Raw genomic sequence first — 23,003 nt, 5'->3', positions numbered from 1 at the left:
TGGTTTTTTTTTCTGTATGAAGGCCATTTCTCCCTTATAGTTACCAGGAAATGTAAAGGAACGTGAGACTTTTAATAGCTGAGACCAACTATACACCAGCTCTATTATTTTCTCTTTACATGGGCAGGCAGCACGAAATAGCCAAGGGCAGAGGTGGGCAACAGCCCAGCACAAGTGCCAAAATGCAGCACACAAAGGCATTTTGCTTGGCACATGCTCCTTGGGGCAGAGTGTGGGGAAGGGGCCAGGGCTGCACTGCCACAACAAGGATTGAGCCCCTCATGGCTTCCCTGTCATCCAACTCTGGCACGCCAACATCTTCCAAGTCAAGGTTGCAGGTGTTTTTAGCACTCTCCCCAAAAATGTTGCTGATCCATGGTCCTGGGACTTTTCTGACTTCACTTCCCCTCAAATTTGCCACTGACTAGTTGCAAAACATTGGGCAGGGGCTTTAACCTCTTCATAACCCAGTTGTCAGAAAGGAGCCTTTCCAGGGAAGGCTGTACAAAAAGTGAAGACAACTATTGCTATGGCAGGCTGCGTTACCATGAGATGTTGCATGCAGTTATTTAACTGTACTGATATTATGGTGCTTACTGTCATATCCACGGGATAGAGATCCTTTCTCCCTCCTTCAAGAAGGGTGGAAATTGTGGTCTGACTGTGGATTTTTCTTCAGGTGTGCTCCACTTTGCAGTTGTTCCAGGCACCTGGAGCAATAGTCTCCTCAGCGTCTGGCCTGCCTGATTTGGGTGCTTGGGTTACTTCAGCACTTGCTAGACACTTTAGTTCTCACCTGCCATTCCCAGCTCACCTTTCTCTTTTGTGTAAGCTATGAGAAAGCCATGAGTAACCGTGAGGACAAGAACTGGCTGTGAGCTGTGTTGGAGAGGGGAAAGGCAAACCTTAGCTGATTCTTTCTTTTTTCATTAATGTTTTAGAAGCTGAACACATTCAATACATTGCATATAAACCTAACCATTAACAGAGGAAGAAAAACTGTTCTTGAGAGAATATATAGGCGTCATCCCCCTTCAACAATCATTTCTTTTGATTGACAGGCATCCTGGCACAGCCTCTCAGCTAGGGTATTCCATAAACATGTTTAAAAAAATAACCAGATGACTAAAGACTTTGTCTCAGATGATGTGTTAAGCTCATCAATCAATGCTTCCTGGAGGTATGGGTACAATAGTATAGTTCTACCTGATTGAACAGCCTGATTTAAAATACTGAAGATAGTACTAGAAATGCCACTTTGAACAGGAGCTTAATATGTTGGCCGGCCTGACCTATGTTTGTAGTTTTCTGAGCTTGGGCATATAAGGGAACTGAAACCAGAAACACAATACGTAGCAGTGAAAACTGTGGTCTTACTAGCAGATGGGAAATGCTATACAGAGGAAACAGTTATATTAGACACTTCTCCCTTCTTGCTCCATGTTGGCAAATCTACTATGTTGTCATGGAAATGGAGAGGAAGGCTGCTGACGGGAGCTGCTGTGAGCGTATCCTTACTCAGTTCTCTGCTTTCAAGAAGCAGAAGGTGTCTGGTATTTTCCATGTGGGTTTCCCCACACTGCTACAGTCTTTTTTTTAAATTTCTTTTGACATGGGGGGAGGCAAAGGGCTGGTGCAACACGATATTTAAATATGATGTGTCTTTGATAACTTCTAGCTGAACAAATAAAAATGTCCTTTGTTCCCTGTGGACCAAATCCTCTTGGCCACGTTCCAACCTACCAGATAGGACAGAGGCTAGAAAGATACAGGATGGGGAAGGGAGAAATAAGGTAGGAGGATTTCTTTATCCCACACAGACTATTACAATTTGCAGTAGCTCTTTACATGTCTGCATCAAAATAATGAAGAGATACCCCGTCCCCCTCATCCCCCTGACAGTGACAGGGCTTCTAGTCATGTATGCTCAGCTTCTTTCCTGCAAAGACCCTCCATAGAGTCGGACTCTGTCCTATGCATGGGTTTTCTGCCTTATGGGCAGATTTCCCAATTTTCATTGCAACATTAGCAAAACTCCCATTGGAGTTCAATAAGAAAATAAGTACTAGTTCATTACTAGCTCTACATTCAAAGCATAAACAAGAGCCATGTCTCACACTACACCTGGCAGGTGTTAAATACACTTACAATATGAGAAACCATGTGTTCAAGCAGTAAAACAGGTGCAAAGTGCACTCACATAATATCCAAGTTATGACTTTTCACATGAGGAGTATCTCCAGATTGCAATAAGTAAAGTGTGTTCAGCTATTGCCAGACTGGTCCACAAAAATAATGGGAGCAATCTGTGATCCTCACCCAGCCGTAACATCATCCAGGGACCCCTTTGTTATGCCAAGTCTCCAGGTGGGATGAAGAAAGCCACACATGTCAGAAGGAAGGATCCTGGATCTTTTACTTGTCAGGTTCCTTCAGGATTAAGTTGAAAGCTGGGTGCCTGCAGCCCCGGGGGCTCTGGGGGGCAGGACTGACAATCAGCTGATTGTTTGTCCCAGCACCATTGTAAAAATTACCATCAACTGGTCAGAAAATGTTCTAATGTGAATACTGCATGGATTTAACACATAGTAAGTGTCCCATGAAACAAGGCCCCAAGTGTGCATGTTCTGTCTTATTAATTTCAGGGGAGCCGTTCTCTGCTCATAGTGGTCTGAAGTAAAATAGATCAGCATAGCATCAGGAGGAAGAGATGGAATAGAAGATTCTACCAGAGCCCCCACGTGGTAAACAATACTTCATTACAGAATCTTTTAGTTTTGCCATTTATGTGAAATACATAAACTCAATTACTAATAAAAATAATGCCTTTTGATCACCAAATGACGGAGTTGGGGTAGGAGGGTGGGGGGAGGCCAGGGAGTAAAATCAAAGCTGCATTTTTAAGTCTACCAATCAGTAACTAGCTTTCAGCTGATGCAGTGTGGCTGGATTTCATTAAATGGAAAAATAGAGAAATAAAGGGAATACTTTTCTTCTAGGATTTTTTTGTCAATAATTGAGTTTTCAAATGTTACAGTCTTCTCATGGTGAGAAGGATGTCATTTTACTAGTCATTTTATTATACTTCAGTCAATTTAAGACTTACATTTAATGCAAAGCAGAAAGCTCAAAAATCTTGGGAAACACATTCTTTCATTATTTATAAATAAGGCACAAAACCCTACATTGACTTTTGTGTAAAATACCTGCTGTCTTTGGAGTTACATCAGCTAGGACATTTTCTACTTTAACATATTTCCAAATTGTTAACATACTGAAGTATTTAAAATATATACATGTATATACTGCAGAATATTGAAAGAGAATCTCTGTTTCTTCTGGGTTCTGTTCATAAAGTTTATGTAGTTAAGACCCATTCTCAGTTACCAACAGAGAGGCATGCTCATTTATGAAATGACATTCATACATTACTATTTATTTTTACACATATGCCATTACCTTAAAGACTTAAAATAATAATTTGTTTGGATGAAGGCCCCAAAAGCCAAACTAGCTACATATAGCAGTACTGAAATATATCTTTTTCTGAAGTGGAGGCAGGAATCAGCTGACAAACATCTGGGATAAAGTCCACCAATGTCAGCTCCTTCAAACTCCTGCTCTTATGGCAAAGTGCTAGGGAGTCTTTTAGTATTAATACAGAGCAGAAGGCACATTGGTAACTGCATGGAATAAAAGACTGAAGCAGAAGTTGCTGGCTTCTGGGGAATCCAAAGACTTCTAAACCTGAAGCGTTTTCCACTAAATTGTTTATTTTAGCTAAAAGTAGTCTTGAAATGAACTTGGAAGTCTACTTTACCTTGGATTCCAAATAAATGTTGGCTAAAGACATCTTGGAAATCTTATACAAACAGACAGAGAGTGAGATGGCACACAACACAAACAATGTGTCGTTAATTGCCACACGGACCGAGACGATGACTTTCCTCTCCGAATTCTCTGTTCTCACCAGCACAGCGCACGTTAGATTCACCAAGAGGAAGAGGAGACTGATGAAGAGAGAAACCAGATAGAGAGGTAACCTGTGGAGAGGAGAACAGGGTTTGAGAAATATCATTTAGCAAGTGTCAGCAATGCATCTGAAGCCGCGTGCAGAACAAAGGAAGACGCAGTCTCTCCGTCAAGTCTGTCACAGGTGACAGAGACCAGCTGCATAAATGCTCTATATGGCCTGGAGGTAGGGTGGCCATCATAGAGGACATTCCAGTTTTCTGCTACTCTGTCCTCTATTGATACGAAACCCAACACCTTTATGTCCTCTATTTGTCTCTTCAAAAGAGGACATAAAGGCCTCTGGTTTCGTATCAATAGAGGATAGAGGACAACCGGACTGTCCTCTATGATGGCCACCCTACCTGGAGGATGATTATGGCTCAGTTCACAACTTTCTTAACCCTATGACAGGAAAGAACCCCCTGTGCATTATTTGTAAGGAGTGACATGGAAGACTGAGAGTCTTAACACACTCATGAGAAAAGCATGTGACAAATGTAGTGCATGTGTGCCTTCTAAACCCATTTAAAACAAACATGTAGTTGCCTGTGCTCTGCACAGCAAACTGGCCCCCAACCCCTCTGATCAACAGCCAGCTCTGAATAATGCAAACAGTTCTAGGCCTTGTACCTAGTCACTGCCATGAGGATTACCCCTGGCTACTAGTTTGTCACACGTATTTTATATCCAGTTAGGCAGCACTCATTATATTCTGAAAATCACTTGACACTTCGTTTCCACCTCCTTTTTCTCTTCCCCAAAGAACTTAGTCACTTACAAGTTCTTGGAGGGAATGTTCAGAATTTGAGACATAAAAACTCGTTCCTGGATTGGCACCTTGCAGGCGTGCACTAGGTAGATGGCAGTACGTACTTGTGCTGCCTCAACAGCAGAGGAGAGACAGAAATGTGACTCAACTGCCCTCTCTGCCCCATCTGTGTGGGAGAAGGGATTGTAGCTTACTAGTAGCTGAGCTCCACCCTGTCTTTGTCCTGCCTCCTGTAGCGTTACCTGTTGTATAGGTACCATATGCTGAGGAGTTAAATGGCTCCTTATGCTACTTTGTTCCCATGTGCAACAGTAGAGCCAAGGCCAAGATCTGGCTCCATAAATAAGCAATAAGACCCAGCCTTATTGTTTGGTTGTTTCATCATCACAGCTGATTGAAGCCCCATCTGATAATGTTTACAAAACAAAGTCAATGGGGAAAGGGCATGGAGCCATGACCCTCCCGGTCTGTTGGAAGTCTGAATTTGGATTTGGGTTGTAATAAACATCCAGGTTATCTTTTGGGAAATCAAAGTTCACCTTAAAAAAAAATGTTTACCAGTCTACACAGCAGTGAAAAATATTACCAGCCTTTACCCCAAGTCTATATTTTATGACTCATACTGTAAATTGAGAGTGCTGTTAGCTCATTTTCAAGAGCAATGAGGCCTCCCTTTGCTGGTAACTGGAAAAGAAAGGGTGCTTGCCCCCTAATCTCTGGTGTAACCCTTTTAATATGGGACAGTGGGAACTGAAGAAAAAAAATCCTTTGTGCATATGCTTTATGTGTATGATTCAACCCTAGTCTTTCTGGTTACATCAAACAGTGACTATCTCTTCCTCAAAGATGATGGAAATTATCTCTCAGAAGGAAGATAGTGCTCACTGTAACTCTGTAAGGAGAGGACATTTTCAGCTGTGGCAGAAGGGTAAGATGTTCTGAAGCAGCTGCTTCACGCCCCTGCTATCATGTCAAAGGGCATCATGGTCTGGCAGCTTCTACCTTTCCCATAGACTGACTGATAGCTGCGAAGAATTAGGCTCCTTGTCCTAGTGTAATATTGTCTCTTATAGTTTGCTAATTTCCCAAGAGGCTTTAATGAATATTTCTCTCTCTTTTCCTCCCTTCCCACTGCTCACTTCATGACCCATAACATGCAGTATTCTGCTCTCCTATCTCAGCTTAGAAAAGCACTCTCATCAGGGCTCAGGTTGGAAGAGAGAGGTATGGATTGTCTTTTAAGCTCTGCCCACTTGAGAATCCATTTATGGTATCATGATCATGCAGTCCCAGGTCTCTAAGACCAACTCATTCAGCACAGGTCTCATGCTGTAGTGAGACTTGTAGATCCTGCTTGATACCTTGATCTTAGCTCCCCGAAGTGGCTCAGATGTTGTACTGGGCTCTGTTAAATCTCCTTCTCAATGAGGGACAGAAAGAAAGTGTTAGCGTATTCCCAAACACTGGGAATGGAGGTGGGTGGATATGGAAAGGCACATGGCCCCTCAGATTTCTGCACCAATAGTGGGGCTTGGGGCACAGGGCTGCAGCCTGGCCAGAGCCAGGACCCAGCAGCAGTGGGGGTCGTGGTGGCGGCATGATTTCTGCCCCAACAGCCAGACCCAATGCCCGCATCAGTGGGCTTGGCAGCATGGACTCGTGTCCCCCAACTGCGGTGGCGACATGAAGCTGTGCCCTGCCTCAATGTCAGCACTTACACATCACTTATATTCCCCAGTCAATATGCTCCTGGTACCAAGATGAGTAGTCATATTAAGTAGATTGTGAAGCAATTTATAATATGATCTTCCCTCTCCTTTCTTAATTTAAGCAAAGAAATAGTTAATTGTTTTAGCAGTTTGTCACTGGCCATCTGAATTACACATATAAATGTATGGGGTGGGCCTCACAGCTCACAGCTATTGTTTCAGGTTCTGCCACTGGAGACAGGTAGTCCTTACCTTTAGTTTATGTTTGTGGAGCAGTCCCAGCAACCATAACAGCTACAGATTTGCCATTTTAAAAATGAAAACTTGTTCTCTGGACAGTAAGAAGACAGCATAGAGGTGTTACCACATCCTACTGCTGCACACAAGTCCAGTCCAACCCCTGATTCCCATGGCTAATCCTACATTCAGATTGCAAGATAAAGCAGAAATTCCATAAGCAACATGACTATGACTGTCTTCCATTCACATGCACAACTGCAGGACCGTTTCTGAATTATTCAGCAATTGAATTGAAGTACCCTGTGACCTAGAATCCACTCCTTGTGTACTACTGTCTGTATCCCTCTTCCTGAAGGCTGTGCTTGGATAGCATGTGGAAAGACCTATGCAAGATTTGCTGTGGCTATGCTTCAAGAGGTATGTGCAGATGTTTTCTGCTGCTTCTGTTTCCATTAAGGGATACATCCGTTAACTTTTGGTTGGAGCTTTGGAGCAAAATTTGGCAAAACCACCATGGTTTCCCTGCTTTAAAGGGGAAATCATGGCAACCTATCAAATTTCATGTGAGGCTTCCACCAGAAACCATAAATTAGCTGAGGCTTCCTTGCAACTCAGTCTTAGCTCATAGTGAATTGAGGTTGGCCCAAGCACCATGATTAAAATAAAATCCTAAGCTTGGTTTGGCTGTTCCATTATCAGCCTAGCCTGGCACAGACCTACCAGTGAATCCATTTGCTATGGTGAGTAATTCTATTAGTGCATCAAGGAATGTTTTCTTTAGATTTATGATCTCTGAAGGGAAGGAATAATTGATTTTTTCAATATCTTGAAACGGTAAGTTCTTGATCTGTGTAAACCCAGGGTCACTCCTCACTCTTACCATTGCCCATTTACATAGTTGTTATCTATTGTATATCACATCTGGGTTACTTGTAGCTTTATAAAATATTATGGCCACATCCAGACAAGCGAGCAAGTGCCTGTTGTGGCATCTCAAAGCAGCTTGAGATGCCACAAGAGGCACACTAGGAATGAAAAATTTCCCTGCACTACATATTTGCAGTGTGGGCACTAATTTTATTACCAGGAAATCCTGGTATCAAAAAAAAAAAAACGCCCACACTGGGAAAAAGTGGCAAAGGGCACACTCTAGGAGGCAACTGGAGGATGGGTCCTCCAAAGAGATGCTCTAGCACCTGGCCAAAGCATCTCTTTGCCTGCCCCCTTCCCCTGCTGCTCCAGCAGCAGCAGCCATCGGGGCACTCATGCCCACTCCTGGCAAAGACCCCCAGAGGCATGGGGCCGCCTCAGACCAGCAGCTGCACATGGTGCCAGCCTGGCCCGACAGCATGCGTGGCACATGGAGGTAGGACCCGGCTGGGCCCGAGGGGATGCGGCTTCTGCCTGCAGTGCCACAAGCTGCAGGTGACAGCAGGAGCCGGCCCGGTTCTGTCCGAGGTTGTGTAGCCTGGGCCAAGGTGACCCCATGTACAGCCACCAGTCTGAGGTGTGCCCACACCACTGGGGGTCTCTGCCAGGAACAGGCATGAGCACTCCAGCGGTTGCTGCTGCTGCTGCTGCAGTGGGGGCTGTGGGCTGTGCAAGGGCAGGCAGAAGACCCATTCCCTCTTGAGTAGTCTCCCCTATCCCCACACAGTCCCCCCACACCCTCAAACTCCCCCATGATCCACCCACTAACCCCACACCACCCTAAACCCCTGCACAATCCCACCACCCCCACAAACCTGACACCCACGCCTATACCGCTTCCCCCCCAAACTCGACACCCCCCCACACATCTCACATTCTGTGTGCCCAGCTGCCAGACAGGACAGGACCTGCTGGCAGGAGCTGTGGCTGCAGGGGTAACTGCCACACCATGCCCACACTGGTGCTGGTACATGGGGCCCTGACCTGTGGGGGCTCCTGGTCCCAGGAAGCACTTGGGGGTGTGATGGGCAGGGGGAGGGGTGGAGGTGGCAGCAGAGGTGTGTGTGAGAGAGGGAGAGAAATGGGGGTCAGGGTGGGGGAGAGCTCCAGATAGGAGAGGCCGCCAGTGCCGGGCTTAGAGCCCCCTGCTCCCCTAGAGCAGCCTGTGCAGAAAGAAGCCAGCCTGGAAGGGAAGGGGCTTGCCCAGCCTGGTCCCTGAACTCAGTCACGGGTTTCCCAGGAATGGCATGGGGATTGCTGGGGCTTGGGCACAGGCATGGGGAGCAAAACAGCAAGGGCTGGCACATGCCCAGGGCCACAAGGCAGCAAGTGGCACAGCTCCAGCTGGACTCATCCTGGTGTTGGGACGGAGCTGCAGCCGGGAGGGAGCTAGTGGAGGCAGGCAGGAGCTGTGGGTCAGGAGTGAGGGGCACTGGTGGGGCTATGGGTTGGGAGTGAGGGGCAAGAGCAGGGGCAGGGCACTGGCATCCCAGAGCTGCTCAGCATCCCACATCATGGTGAGCCAGGGGGGCAGAGGCAGCTCTGATTTTTCTGTGATAGAAAAACCAACAGCAAATGCCAAAGTCTATAGATATTTAGAATTTATTTTATTGTGATGATAGTGGCACTGAATTGCTTTAAACTTGTAAATATGTCAATAAAATATTGCTGAACTGATCTCTCTATATATAGTGGTGTTACATTTTAATTGCGGAAGAATGCAGATTTGGGGTATTTTAATGAGAGAATTTGTATTTTTATCATAGAATTTGCCATTTTAAAACAGGGAACACCAGGATCCCTGATTGTGAGGCAAGTGACAGGACCCAGGCAGAGAAGCCTGCCCAGGGACCTAGCACCAGGGACCCAGCTGGAGGGCAGATGAGATGACTGACCTCCTAGGCATTTGGGGCCAGAAGGACATGCTTTCACAGTTTGAAGTGGGCTACCGCAAGGAGCGCAACTTCTGGGTGATAGCTGCCCAGATGGCAGAGTGGGGCACTTGAAGGCCAACTGTGCAGCCACAGCTCATTGGCAGCTCGACCAGAGGGGCAGGTGGCTCTGCTGCAGTGCCTGTACCAGAGCCCAGGTGGTCGTGTGGTTCCCTTCTGGGTCTGGCAGGCATGCAGCCATGGGGCCACAGGTCCAAGGGGGCAGATGCTGTCACAGGTGGCAACAGGTCACAGCCAGGCAGCAGCCCCCACTGCCAGACTGCTGCAATGGGTAGAGGCTGCAGGGGCCACTTTAGGTTAGGGCTGCTTCAGCAGTCCAGCTGGCACAAGGGGTAGTGCCCCAGATACCAACTGGCCAGGCGTCAGAAGCTCCTGAAGGCAAGTAGCCCTGAGCTGCTCTTCAAGGCAGCTTGTTATACTACTGGGGCCAGCACAGGTCCTGACCCCAGCCTCTAGCTCCCCCTGGCGGAAGGTCTGGGAGGAGATGGGCAGTGTCACACATTCACCCACAGATTCACAGAAGTTTAGGACTGGAAACTCATCGGGTCCAGCCCCCCTGCTCTGGGCAGGAAAGATTGCTGGAGTCAAATAAGCCCAGCAAGGTATGCATGGTCAATTTGCTCCAAGTGGTACAATTTGCTCCTCACCAAATTGCATGTTCAGGTATGTGTCCTGGGGCACAAATCTCTGGCACAAATTTGTGCCACTGCTATTTGAGTTGCTGCAATCACGCATGCCTGCATGTGTGGATGCGCCCTACATATTCAAAAATAAGGAAAAATATAATTCAGCTAACTACTATAGCCCCTCCCGTGTAGACATAGTTATACTACTATAATGTAGTTATACCAGTAGAATGATCAGTTTATGGGAAGGGGAATAAGTTACATGGGTACAAGGATTTATACCAATATATCTGCATCCACACTAAGAGTTGTGCCAGTTTATCAGAAAAAAAAGTCACATCTATAGCCAACACAGTTTTGCAAGTACAAGATCTCTGGGTACAGCAGGCCTATGAGTTCTATGTGCTTTGAATATAAGAAGAAAAGATGTACCACATACATGAAGTGACAGTATGTGCGTGAGAAACTTTCAGACAGCTACCATGCCATGCAGAATGGAAGCTCTCAAAGAACCACATGCTGGGTGCAGATGCACTGGTTCCATTTACACTGTTCATATACCACAAGTGCTCTTTGTTTAAATTAATTTCTCTTCAAGCACTCTGTAATAGAAAACATTGCAGTTTCTATCAGTAGTGGTGAATGATCCAAATTCAAAGCTCTCTCATTGCTAAGCTCTCTACAGCTGTTTCTTCGCTTCCCTAGCTCCATCTTCTCACTTGCTTTCTCCTGTTCCCCAGGCTTTATGCAAATCTCTCTGTCTGTCACACATTTCTTAAACCTCTGTTTACATTTTTACACCAGCTGCTGTCTCCCATAGATGCTCTCTTTTATCATTCAACCATCTTCTCACATTCACCTGTTTCACACGCTATTTAGACAAGAATCCCAGTATGGGTCTCTCTGTTTGCCTTCCAGCCAATCATTTTACTGCAGTTCTAGGAAACCCGACAGGGCATTTGTACACCTGCTCTGGGCATGGGGGGTGCTTTAATTACAGTGGCTACAAAAGCTGCTCTAATTAAAGCACACGGAGCATCTTGTGTATTAGCATGCCCTGCATTTAAAAATGGTGGTGGGGGTGCTTTAACTAAAGCTCATCAAACAAGCTTTAGTTAAAGTGCCCCTGCTGCCATTTTTAAGCACAGGGATGCTGATACATGAGACGCTGGAGTCCACTGGAGCATGGTAATTATCGTGTCCCAGCAGACTCGATTAACTGAGTCTGCTCTGACACACTGTAATTACAGTGCCTTGGAGCAGCCTTGCTGCTTGTGTATAGGCACCCACAGCTCTTAAATTCCTGTTCTTGAATACTAATTGTTGAGCTAAATTGACACAAGCTCTCCACAACAGCAACACTTCAGTTGTTGGTACAACATCATGCTCTACTGAATGGTAAGGATGTGGACAGACTAAGTAACCATATTCCAAATTATGCCACTTTCCTGGTTTGAGTCATAACATTGAGGTTATGTTTGTGGCTCTCGCATTCTGTTACCACAGGTCTCAGACTACTGGCCTCTTCTCCCTGAGGAGGCCTGTGGGTGCTCTTTCAAGACTAATTAACTAATTAATTCCTCTCCTGTCTTCTTGGACAGCTAACATTGCCTTTTTATAAACCTCAGATGATTCTTTGCAATCCTTCCTTTTCAGACAAGACAGTAACCAAACTTCTTGGGTTGACCACAAAACCAGCACAGCTCCACCTCTAGAAATCAACTCAGCTCTCCAGCCAGTTTCCAGATCTGCCCTAAGACACAGACAATCTTTCTCCTTTCCAACTGGACACAACAGGTCCCCAACAACCTCCAAGCAAAGACTTGAACCCATCAAATAGACACACATGCAAGAGACTGTTCAACTCATCTTGCACTTGATACTTTAACACACGTGTCAAATTCGTCTTGTGTCCCAGGCCAGATATGGGGCTCCTTGTGGGCCAGATCAAGCCCAGGGCATGAGGAAGCAACAGTGGTGGCAGCTCCAGCTCTGGCTCTGACCCTGGAGCATGTGGTGGTGGTGGCTCCAGCTCCAACCCACACTACATAGTGGCAGAAGCTCTGGCTTTGCATCAAGGCATGGTGCTAAGGGCTGGGAGCTGGAGAGGTAGGGCCCCAGCAGCACAGACAGGGAAAGTAGCTGGAAGGCAAGTGGACCTGTTAGCCCTTGCTCAGCCTTCTGCTGCCAATTGCTATGTCTACTGGGGCCCTCAGGCCCTGCATTCTGTGGCAGGCCACTCCTCCAGGGTACACCAGTAATCCAGCAGGCCACATACAGTGGCCCTGTGGACCAGAACTGGCCACTAGGCTGCATGTTTTGTAACCCCACTTTAACATATTCAGATATGTAAAAATGCAGCTGTTAAATTTGGGGAAGCGATATCCATTTTTAAATTTCACAATGGGCATCCAAACCATCCTTAATAATAATAAAGCATTTGTAGACAGGAGACTATAAGGACATGTTTACTAATCATACAATGATTCGTATAATACATGGGCATTTTATTTGCTACAAAAAAAGGTTTGCATGATTCTTACCGGTATTTAAGTAGTTCTGGAGAGTATTTTGATTTAGCTTTAAAAATAACCTGCAAAAATGGAAGAAAAAATGGCATTATTTGTACAGCAAATGCAAATAAAGAACTATACCAGTAATATGATACCTCACACAGACTGGGTTTCATAAAATATTTTTTGCACGTTTGGTCACACCCAGTAGTGTTGCCACTTTTACTACCAAAACACAGTGGTATTGATATATTTGCCCAGTAAATATTTACACTCCAAATTAAAATAGTTATCCTGGCACAACTTCGTAGCGTAGCCTAGCTTTAGTTGACACACTGAGCCTGATTCTCATTCATCCAAAGGCCCTTTTACACTACTCTGGCTTAGAGTAAAATAGCTCAAATGTATGTAGAAGGCTTGGTTGATTTACACTTTATGCACTAACTGAATCAGAGATGCATAAGCTTTCATAAGTAGCCACTTATTTCATCAGTCATTATGAAGGACCTGTAGAAAGCAGAGCTTCTAAATAAAGCAATGATTAGACTATAAACAGTAGAAAAAAAGAGGGGCACTGCTGGGAGAGGCAAGGTAGGTAGGAGGGAAAAAACAAAGCAGTTAACCCACTGAGGGACATAGGAGTGTTAAAAGCTAATCCTGGTAATGGGATGGGAATCTGTAATTTTGGGGTATAAATGTTTACATTCCATGTTAGGGCCCCTTTACTTTGCCAGAGCAGCCTCAGTGAGAAAGAGGTTGATGATGTTACACTGAAGTGCATCCTGTCTTCTCTGGCTAAGGCACGGTAGCTATCGTGTTGTACAATCTGAGTGGACACAAGGCACTGTAGATATTAACCACAATGTAACTAGATATGAGGTTATAGTGTTGACCTTGTCTAACTGTATCCGAGTTAAAACTACCTTGATTTTGTCACCGCTGGCATTTTAGAGTGGAATAGCTAACACAGCAGTTTTCTGACTGTAAAAAATAAAAATGAAAAGAAATCATGATGATCCAAAATGGTAGGGAAGCACCATTAATAATTCAGGGGTTAAAATAATTTCTAAATATGTGCAGTTTGTAAGCATCCGTTTCAACTCAACTTTTTTGCCAAGGACTTAAAAGAAATAGACTTCAAATACAAAATCAATAAGATTTCAAAAAAATAGGAATCAAATTGACATTATTTTTGTACTTTTAAAATAACCTTTAGTGATACTTCATGTTCCGTTGTGGTTGGTGCCTTTTAGAACCATTTTCCTGTCTACTGATCTTTTCTGTTCCTTTTCACTAAGTTTGTTCTTTCACGCTTTTTAAATGTAGCTGAAATAATATTTGCTATTTTCAGCTATTCATGAGCTACAGCTGCCTTATCATGGAAAATATCTTGACTCACGCACTAAGCTCCTCAGCTGTAGAGAAGGGTGCTTGTTAGGTAGAACCAGAAAAAGCAGCTTTGCTTCAGAAACAAAAGCAGTTTAAAACCTGAGAAAGCTAGAAAAATCTCTGCAGCAGCTTTGAATGTTTTTAAGGTAGATCAAAGTGGGGCACTATAAAGTCTGGCAGGATCCCTAATAAAAGAGTAAAACACTCTATATTCTGTTCTCTAGGCACCTACTATAACAAGTCCTCAAAGGACTTCAAGTGAAATCAAAATTGTCTGTCTGAGTCCTTTGGTCTGGTGTGGCTAAGGCAGAGTGGCTTCTATAGTCAATGCCACCCAAGGGAGTAATATAGCCAGCATCGCATTGAAATGCCTATAGCCAGGTACCCATTTTCAGCTGGGTCAACTGGGGACAACCTTTGGCACAAGTCTGGAGCTGTAGCAAGACATCTTAAACAGCCTGCTGCCACATCTTTCACAGGATTTCTGATATGATTTCATTTTTCTTGCTGCTCAAAGGAAATACATTAAATAATTATGGCTGTTTTTGCTTCTCTGGGATGTATGAAGAAAGCCTCACAGTTTGGACACTGCAGGCATGGGGGCAGTAAATATCAGGGCATACTTTCTGCACTAAAAATTCAGGTTCTGTCTGTACTGTTTATTGTGGAAGATGCTGTTTACAACTAGAGAACAGATAGGATCACAACCTTGCCAATACCAAAGAAGTGATTCTTGATGGTGGGCTGAAGATTTTGCAAGCCTTACAGAGTAGCGTTCACTTACACAAATAGTGCTGTTAGTTTCAATATGACTGTTTCCAGGAGCAAAATACTGCTTAGCATAAAAGCATAAAAGCACCATACCATTTAAAGTTCAACACAAGTTAAATTGCTACAAAATCCAGGAGCGTTGCAGTAAAAGCTGGAGTACAGTAAGGTAACTGGGGGGAGGGTGGGGGGGCGGCAAGCAGGGCTCTAGCTCCAAGGGCCAACTTGCGGCAACACAAAAATAGCAGCTGTCACCCCTGCTCTGCCAGCTGCCACACCACTGCCAGCAACCCAACAGTGGCAGTGCTCCATGCACTGCCACCACCCAGGGCACAAAACTTCCCAGTTGTACCTCTGCTTGAGAGCCATCTGTCACCCTTCTTCTTGAAAGAAAGAGAGAAAGAGAGAGTGATGAGGCGCTGGTATAAAAAGAGGGATGCAGGACTGCCCTGATCAGCCTTTTTTACCTTAGGGAAAAATAGATGTGGAATTTATAAGAGAAAGTACAGGGCCTCAGGTTTAGATGAGAGAGTACTAAAAGGGTGGAGCTGCACCAATGAAAATTATGCTTCTGAATTTTTAGAGCAAATGAAACCAATGGGAGCATCTACATATGCTATTACTGTACGTGAATAAACTCCAGAGCTTATTGCGCTAGAGTTTATTCCCCTGGGCATACCGTTTAAATGTGTGCCCAGGAGCAATAAACCCGGGAGCAATAAGCACCAGAGTTTATTCATGCATAGCACATGGAGCCAGATCGGAGCAATCCCAGATGGCAGGATGCCCCTGCCAGCCCGCAGCTGCTCCCCCTGGCTCAACATGCTGCAGAGGGGCTGGTTGGCTGGGGCACTAGGGTGATCCAGCATGGAGCTAACTGGCAGGCAGCCCCTGCACTGAAGCACCTTCATGCCCCAGCCAGCCCCTCCAGCATTTATATGTGCGCTGCTGTGGAGTTCTTTACTCTGCAGCAGGATAGTACTTGTATTTGTGGAGTAAATTGGTTTATTCAAGCCTAATAGGGGTGCATGTGTAGATGCCAAGATGTTTACTGTGCAGCTAATTACTCAACAGTGCAGTAAACCTCTTGTGCAGATGCACCCATTGAATGGGGAAGTAAGCTTTGTTTCCCAAATTTCAAAACTGTGGCTCTATTTACAATAAGCAGACATGTAACTGCTTTACTGCACTGGTGCATCTCCAAGAATGCTATGAATAAAGGGCAATCAGGATACATAGCAGAGATGATATCTTTTATTAGATCAACAAGATTTTTGCAAAAAAATGTCTTCACTTGCAAATGAATAAAGAGATGTGTTGTGTAGACTTTCTTAGTGTCATATCACCAGGCAAAAATCAGACAGCCAGATCCTGCCACTCTTACTCACACTGGAAGCACCACATCCCATAAGCAGCTCCACCACACTCATTGACGCAGCTAATCACAGATTGAGCAACTTGTCAGTGTTAGTAAAGAGCTTAGACTATGGACCTTATCAATTTGTTGAGTGTAGTGCAAGCGAGGCTAGGGCAATTTTACAATCAAATCATAGAAATGGGGTCAGGAAAAGCACCCAAGCCCTGCTATACCAGCAATTTAGTGCATGGGCAGTACTACTTTTTCTAGTGTAGACATCACATCAGGTGTAATGGGCAGAGATTGCCTTATGCTTCTCCACCTCTATTTTTACTCCTGTGGAGCACTGAGTACACTGAAAGCACCCTTCAATTTAATAATAAGCACAGGATAAAACTGTTTTAGCACTGCATATTGATACTTTAGTCAAACCTGCTTTCTGGGCCTCAATAACTATTATATCAGAAAATTCCATTTACAGTAATAAATATTTCCATCCATTTTCCATCCAAGTTATAGCACAGAAAACATTGCATTAGGTTTCTCTCTGCCCTTTGGTTGTCTGCTCCTGCTTCTTGTTGGCTGCTATAACTCCTTAGAAGCAATGTGAAGAACAGCTAGCTTCCTTGTCAGGGTGTCATAGTTAGGACCTGGGACTGGGTCCATTGGGCAGCCCTCCCCTGGCTGGGAGCCTTGCCCCTTCAAACTTCTCCCAGAACTTAAAGACCTTCTAGTCCTCTAACCCAACCTCCTCTGCCCTAAGCTGTCCCTCACACAATCTCCATACATACCCCAAGTCACTTTAAAGTCTGAAAAGTAAGAAAGCAAGATGAAACACGCCAGCTCCTCTTGGCTTCCCCTTTGCCCCTCTACTCCCTCTTAAGCACCTGGCCTTCCTTTCTAAATCCAGACTTTGGAGGTTTTTAAGCCTTCACACCTGCCTCTAAAAACCTCAGGACTTTTCTCAGTTCAACCTTGATAGTTCCACTGAACACCAGTCAGTGGGAGAAGAGAAAAGTCCAGGCAGGAAATGTGTAACAGAGCATTTGAATTCCAAACCAACCACTATCTGCGTTCAAGTAAAGCAGAAGTATGTAATTTGCTGATTTGCCATTTTTGATAGCCCAGAGAAACTTATGGAGAAGTGGGGGAAGTTGCAAGTGTAAGACTGAGAGAATTCCAGGCTTTTGAAGCTATCCTTTGTAGGCAGACAAGCACATCACATCTGATGAGTGAAGGGGGTGGCTTTTGCTTATAGTGCATAATTATTTGCAGGTGTTCAGCTATTGTTTTACAATAACAATCCTACTGTCTGTTTTTACACTAACTTGAGGCCTATTTTCATGACTTTACATGCAAAGGAAACTTTAGCCTGAAGGAATGAGTTAGATTATTTTCTATCTTTACGAGTTAAACATATAGACATGGACACTGAGTAACAAAATGATCTCTGTCTCCTTCCTGATTGAAAAAATGTACCTCTCCTGCAATTAAGCTTTCTGATGAGAGGAGTTAATTGTGAATGCATAAGTTTTCTCTAGCATCTTTTATAATGTACCATCTCTTGGTAATCAAAAAGCATAGCACAGATCGTTTGGTCTGTACATTCGCAACCTGCAGGCATAGCTCAAGCCAGAGGACCTCAAGAAACAATCTCAGTCTGAAACCCATCTCCTTGCAACTGCTTCTCTCACTGTTCCATTAGACTTGGTGTGTTGTAGCCACAATGGTGCAGGTAACATTTGGGAGGCATGGATTTTGTGTGGCATCTTTTACTGGGCAAACTGTATAGTTGGGAGACCTGTTAGACATGCTTTCAAGCACCAAGTGCCAACCCTTTGCTCAGTATGCTGAGGATTTAACATCCTCCCCAGGGCATAAGGGTTCTTTTTATTCTTTCTCCTAAAGATAACTCTCAGGGTTGGGGAAAACGACTTCTGCCTTGGGTTTAGTATGTCTTTTTGATCTTGCTGCACAAAACATATGGTCCACACTTGGGTCCTTGCTGCTCAGGGGTATGTGGTCAATAGTTGTTGCTAACTTCCTGTCAAGTTCAAAGGCACAAACTGCCCTAAGCATTTGCCAGTTAAATCGGTTTTGTCATTCAGCTGAGAGCATTTGCACAGGCTTAGGGGCTAATGCCTTGTTTCTGTTCTATTGCTTAAAATGAATATGTGTCTATTTAGCAGTTTAATAAGTCATACATTTATTTAAGAAATAAATATGTATATATTTATCAGCTTGTGTATTTATCAGCTTCCCAGCTCTTGCACTACTGTTCTGTATGGGAAGTACAGATGGACTTGAGACCCAGGATGTCCCTTTGCCAGTGGTAGATAATGTCTTTTTTCTCACTAAGTATCAGTGAACTAGTCTGACTTTTTTATAGTGAGAGAGAGACTGCAAACTGCTTATTTTTGCCCTTTTGAGAGGAAAGAGGTAAAAGTTACCTCAGAACAGGTCTGTGAGGTTGTAAGTTATGACTGAAAACACATTCTCTCTCCCCACCCCTTTCACACAAGCTCTTGCTTGCCTGCTGTGGCTAGGTAGGTGTGCATAAAAAGATAGTCTCAATAGCAGGCTGAATTACAAGGCAAGTCACCTCCTGACTGGTTGGAAGCAAAGAATACCTAATAGTGTACATATGTTTGTTTCATGTATTATGTTATATTCTCACGAGGGCTGCACTTGCGTTTCCTAACTCTGTTTTAGCTGGATTGAATATTTAAAGCTATTTTAAATGGAACTTTTCAGGGAGCAATCAGCACCGGAGCACACAGCACTAATAATAATTTGCTCATCTATAGCGACAGTCAGTCACGAGTCTAAAGTCCTTTGTTTACATGCTCTAAGTGTTTTGTCCCACTTCTACAGAGCCGCAAAGCTGATGCTCTAGAGAGGTTGTGATACACAGAGGTGAAGCTGCAGAACTGGTATCAAGAATAGAATCTACAAATCATAACGTAGATCTTCTCTCCCTACCAGATCACGCTCCCTACCTAGCTGTACTAGCAGAGAGTAACACCAAAATACAAGTGAAATGAACATTTGAGTACATTCAGTTTAAATTCTCGGCCTTTCAGGTCTTCCTTTAGATGAAAGAAGTCAATTTTATCCATGATGCTAAGCCCCTGAGTGCTGGCACTCTGCGTACAGAGTACATACTGTAATACATTCTCTATGCTCATTTAATCCTTAACTTCTCGGCAGAGCACCAAGATATAAAACTCTGCCTTCAGAGGACTTCAGTGGGAGTTGTGCATTTATGTATGAAAGGAGAATTTGGCCCAAAACTACCATTTAGTGCCAACTATTGTGATGACAAAAGCATCTGTGTGATGTTGGACCATCACCAAACTCATTACACAGTGGCTATGGAACAGGCTGGGATTGCTGTGGCTAGGTACAGACATTCAAAAAGTCCAAGGTGGAATCGGCTGAGGTTGCGTGGTTTTCTGTAAGTGGCATAGTTTAGATCAGTAGCAAACAGAGCACACATTTGACCTCTGGTGGGGGGCGGGGATGAGGGGCAAATCTAGGTTCTGCCATTCTTAAACCAGGCTATATGTGCCAAACTTCTGTTCTGTTATGAGTATAGACTGGTTTCTGATCACTTATACCAGTAAAAGTGTAATGTCTGTACCTGGCCTGTGAGCCTAAGTTGTATAGAGAGACTTAAAGAGGAAAGGTTCCCTATATGTTTTGTGTGTATTTCAGGGTTTTTAACAGGAGTTTCACATATTGCCTGTAGAACCTAAACTGTGTTCTTATCCATAAGAACCATCCACACTGAAAAAAACCCCCATTCCTGATAAAGTTTTGAGGGAAAAATTCAGAGGAAGGTTGGGCTTAGGACATGGTGGTGGGAGAAAACATTATTGCGGGACTGGAGATATAGGAGGTGGTATATGGTGGTGTGGGACCACCCCTTTGTCCTGCAGGGCCGTTTTGGGGCTGGTGCATGGCAGGGACACTGGGCGCAGTGCTGTGGTGGCACTGGATCAGTGGAGCCACGTTTGGAGGGGGTTCAGCCCCATTATCCCCGGCCTTCCTCTGCCTATGACCGAGCCTTAGAAGACCTAGAGCAGGGGTGAGTAATTATTTGGGCTGGAGGGCCACTAGTTTTGGTGAGCTGTTGTGGGCTGGGGGGAGAGGAGGGGAGGGGCACCTGACCTGGCACAGCACAATGGGGAGGAGGAGGTAATTGATCCTATCCAGCCCCAGCCCTGTCTGCCCCACGCCCAGCATTGGGGTGCTGGATGGAGTGGGAGGGCAGGTGGGGTCTCCATGGAGACTGGCCTGGGATCCCCGTTGGTAGGATGCGTTCAGCTGGGTGCATGGGATGGGGCTGAAGGTGGGCAGGGAGTGGCGTCTGGGAGTGGGACAGGCTGGCGAGGCCAGGATCATAGGACAGTGACAGCATAGGGCCAGGGCCCCGGGCCAGAGCTGCAATCTACTCCCCGCATGTCCCCGAAATGGTCACCAGTTCTGTGGGCAGGGATGTGCAGGGACCGGGTGGGGCTCTGCCTCAGGCCCTGGACCCACACTGTAACAGACCCATGATCCCAACCCCTGCCCCCACCTCCGGCTCCCTGCCCATCCCACTCCTGGATGCTGCTCCCCACCAGCGCATGGCCCCGTCCCATCCACCCAGATGAGCGCACGCTCACTGCAGGTATCCTGGGCTGGTCTCCATTGAGACCCTGCCCGCCCGCCTGCTCCATCTGGCATCTCCAGTGGTGGGTGTGGAGTGGCAGCCGGGCAGAGTGAGCCATCACTGGGGGGACTGTCAGGAAGCTGAGTCTGCCCCCACTCCCTGACCCCCACTGTGCACCTGGGGGCACTGGGACCAACCACATGCACCACAGCCCAGGATGCCCACTGCTTCTGGGCCAGGCAGAGCCAAGGCACCCGCCATGGGCCAGGCAGAATGCCTTGGCAGGCCGGATCCAGCCCGCAGATCATATTTTGCCCACCCCAGATCTAGAGTCTTAATCACAACTGTGTCATAAACTTCCTGTATGACCTTGGGCAAGTCACAGTCTCCCTCTGTCTCAGGATAAGTCTATTTGCAAACTGTGGCATAAAGTGGCATAAAGCTCATAGAGTACCGCACAGGCTAATTTAACCAGTTGCTATGGTTTGACTGCTTCCAGTACCTGAGCTCACTTGTTTACAGCTAGCCTGGGTATCTCTGCATTGCACTGCAGAGTGCAGTGCACATACATCCTCAGTTCTCCATCTTTAAATGGGGTTTAATACTTCCCTTTTCCCCATTCCACAGCTATCTGTTTAAATTATAAACCCTTTGAAACAGTGATTTCTTCCCATGCACAGAGCCTAGTAGTACAGAGGCCTAGACCCATTTGGAGTCTACAGGTTCTATTGTAATACAAATAAGAAAAATCTAGGCCTGCAATAGGGATTGCATTAACAATTTGAGAGATTATACCTGAAGAGAAATAAAATCCAGTTTGGTTAGATTTACATTAGCATATGGGAACCAATGTGAATAAGAGCTAAAATCTCTCTTCCTCTCTTTCCAACATATCCATAAGACATGATTCCAAATCTCCACAGGGAGCAGGTCTGAGACCCAGGAAACTTTGCATTGTCTCTTTGAGGAACAGACCTGCATTTTAAATAGCTATGTTAAAGTATGCCCAGTGTCTCCAGTGCAGTTTTATTCAACCATCAGTTAAATGACACCTTTTACTAACCAACACATTTTTTTTTTTTATTTTGCTGGGACCTTGTAGGGCCAGTCCAGGCTATAGGTTTTGTTGTAATTATTGTCACTTGTTCACCCTCCAAAAATTAAAGCTACAAATTAAGTATTTTCAATGTGCTGCTTTTGCCTCCCTGTATACATTAGGAAATTACATCTCTCCCATTTATTTTGAAAATAACAACAACAACAACAACGCTTTACAATTCTGCAGGATTTAAAATTGACCAAGGCACAGAAAGGTCCATTCCTTACCTGAGTGAAGTAAAGGTTCATCAGTGTCAGTGTAAAAAACTGGAGGCAGACTGGGAAGCAATAGAGAAGCCAGAAGATGAAGGGACTGAAAGAATTTGCTGTGACAAAGTCTTTGAAGTAAAATGAAAAGAGCACAGTCCTGAGAGAGGCCCAAAAGAGGCACAGAAATAGGAAGACGGTTTGGTAACTGAATCTCTTGTGCCTGTAGTGGAGGACCAGCCAGAGCTGGACGTAGACAAACACAAAGAGCAGTGAATAAAAAACAGTATATACAATAGTCAGGCCCAGCTTCACGTATGGAGGGACAGCTGGCGTCAGGGTTGGTAGAAGGGTATCATTTTTCAGTGGGTCCCACTCAGGGGCCTCCATTTGAGATCAGCAATTGTCAGGATTACTTATTAAGTTTGGCTGCTGCTGTTGCTTCCACCTCCTCCTCCTCCTTCTCCTCCTCTCATCTTCCTGCAGCATAGGAATCAAGAAAATGAAAGAAAACAAGCTGCACTTCCTCTTTGGCAGCTCACTGACGGCTGGTAGCACATGATCACAATTCAGAATGATTCATTAGGACTGCCTTTGTCAGCATTTGGCAGGGAATGGCTGTGCAGACTGCTGGTTGCTGTTGTGGGTGGACAACCCCATCCTTTGGAAACAAAGAAACTCACCTCTTGCTTGAGTATTTTGTTTGGAAAAGGATTTGGTGATAAACTGATCTTGATCTATAATGAGTTCAGTAATGCTGCTGTATTATATAGG

The 23,003-nt window shown here is 45.0% G+C and overlaps 1 protein-coding gene across 2 annotated transcripts in view; it reads right to left on the bottom strand.

The window, feature by feature from the left end:
* Positions 1-22,744, bottom strand: part of GPR137B (G protein-coupled receptor 137B) — a 35,483-nt gene extending 12,739 nt beyond the window's left edge. For both annotated transcript variants that reach the window (XM_006016353.3, XM_025213515.1), the window contains exons 1-3: positions 22,251-22,744; positions 12,784-12,833; positions 3,821-4,043 (exon numbers count right to left, since the gene is read on the bottom strand). In XM_006016353.3, the coding sequence (XP_006016415.1) occupies positions 3,821-4,043; positions 12,784-12,833; positions 22,251-22,619 (642 nt within the window). In that variant the 5' untranslated portion in view covers positions 22,620-22,744. The remainder of the gene's footprint in view (positions 1-3,820; positions 4,044-12,783; positions 12,834-22,250) is intronic.
* Between the last annotated feature and the right edge of the window lie 259 nt (positions 22,745-23,003).

This window comes from Alligator sinensis, unplaced genomic scaffold (assembly GCF_000455745.1).
Source record: "Alligator sinensis unplaced genomic scaffold, ASM45574v1 scaffold93_2, whole genome shotgun sequence".
Taxonomy (NCBI): domain Eukaryota; kingdom Metazoa; phylum Chordata; order Crocodylia; family Alligatoridae; genus Alligator; species Alligator sinensis.
Note: the sequence above shows the minus strand (reverse complement) of the source record. Positions and strands in the feature narration are given on the sequence as shown.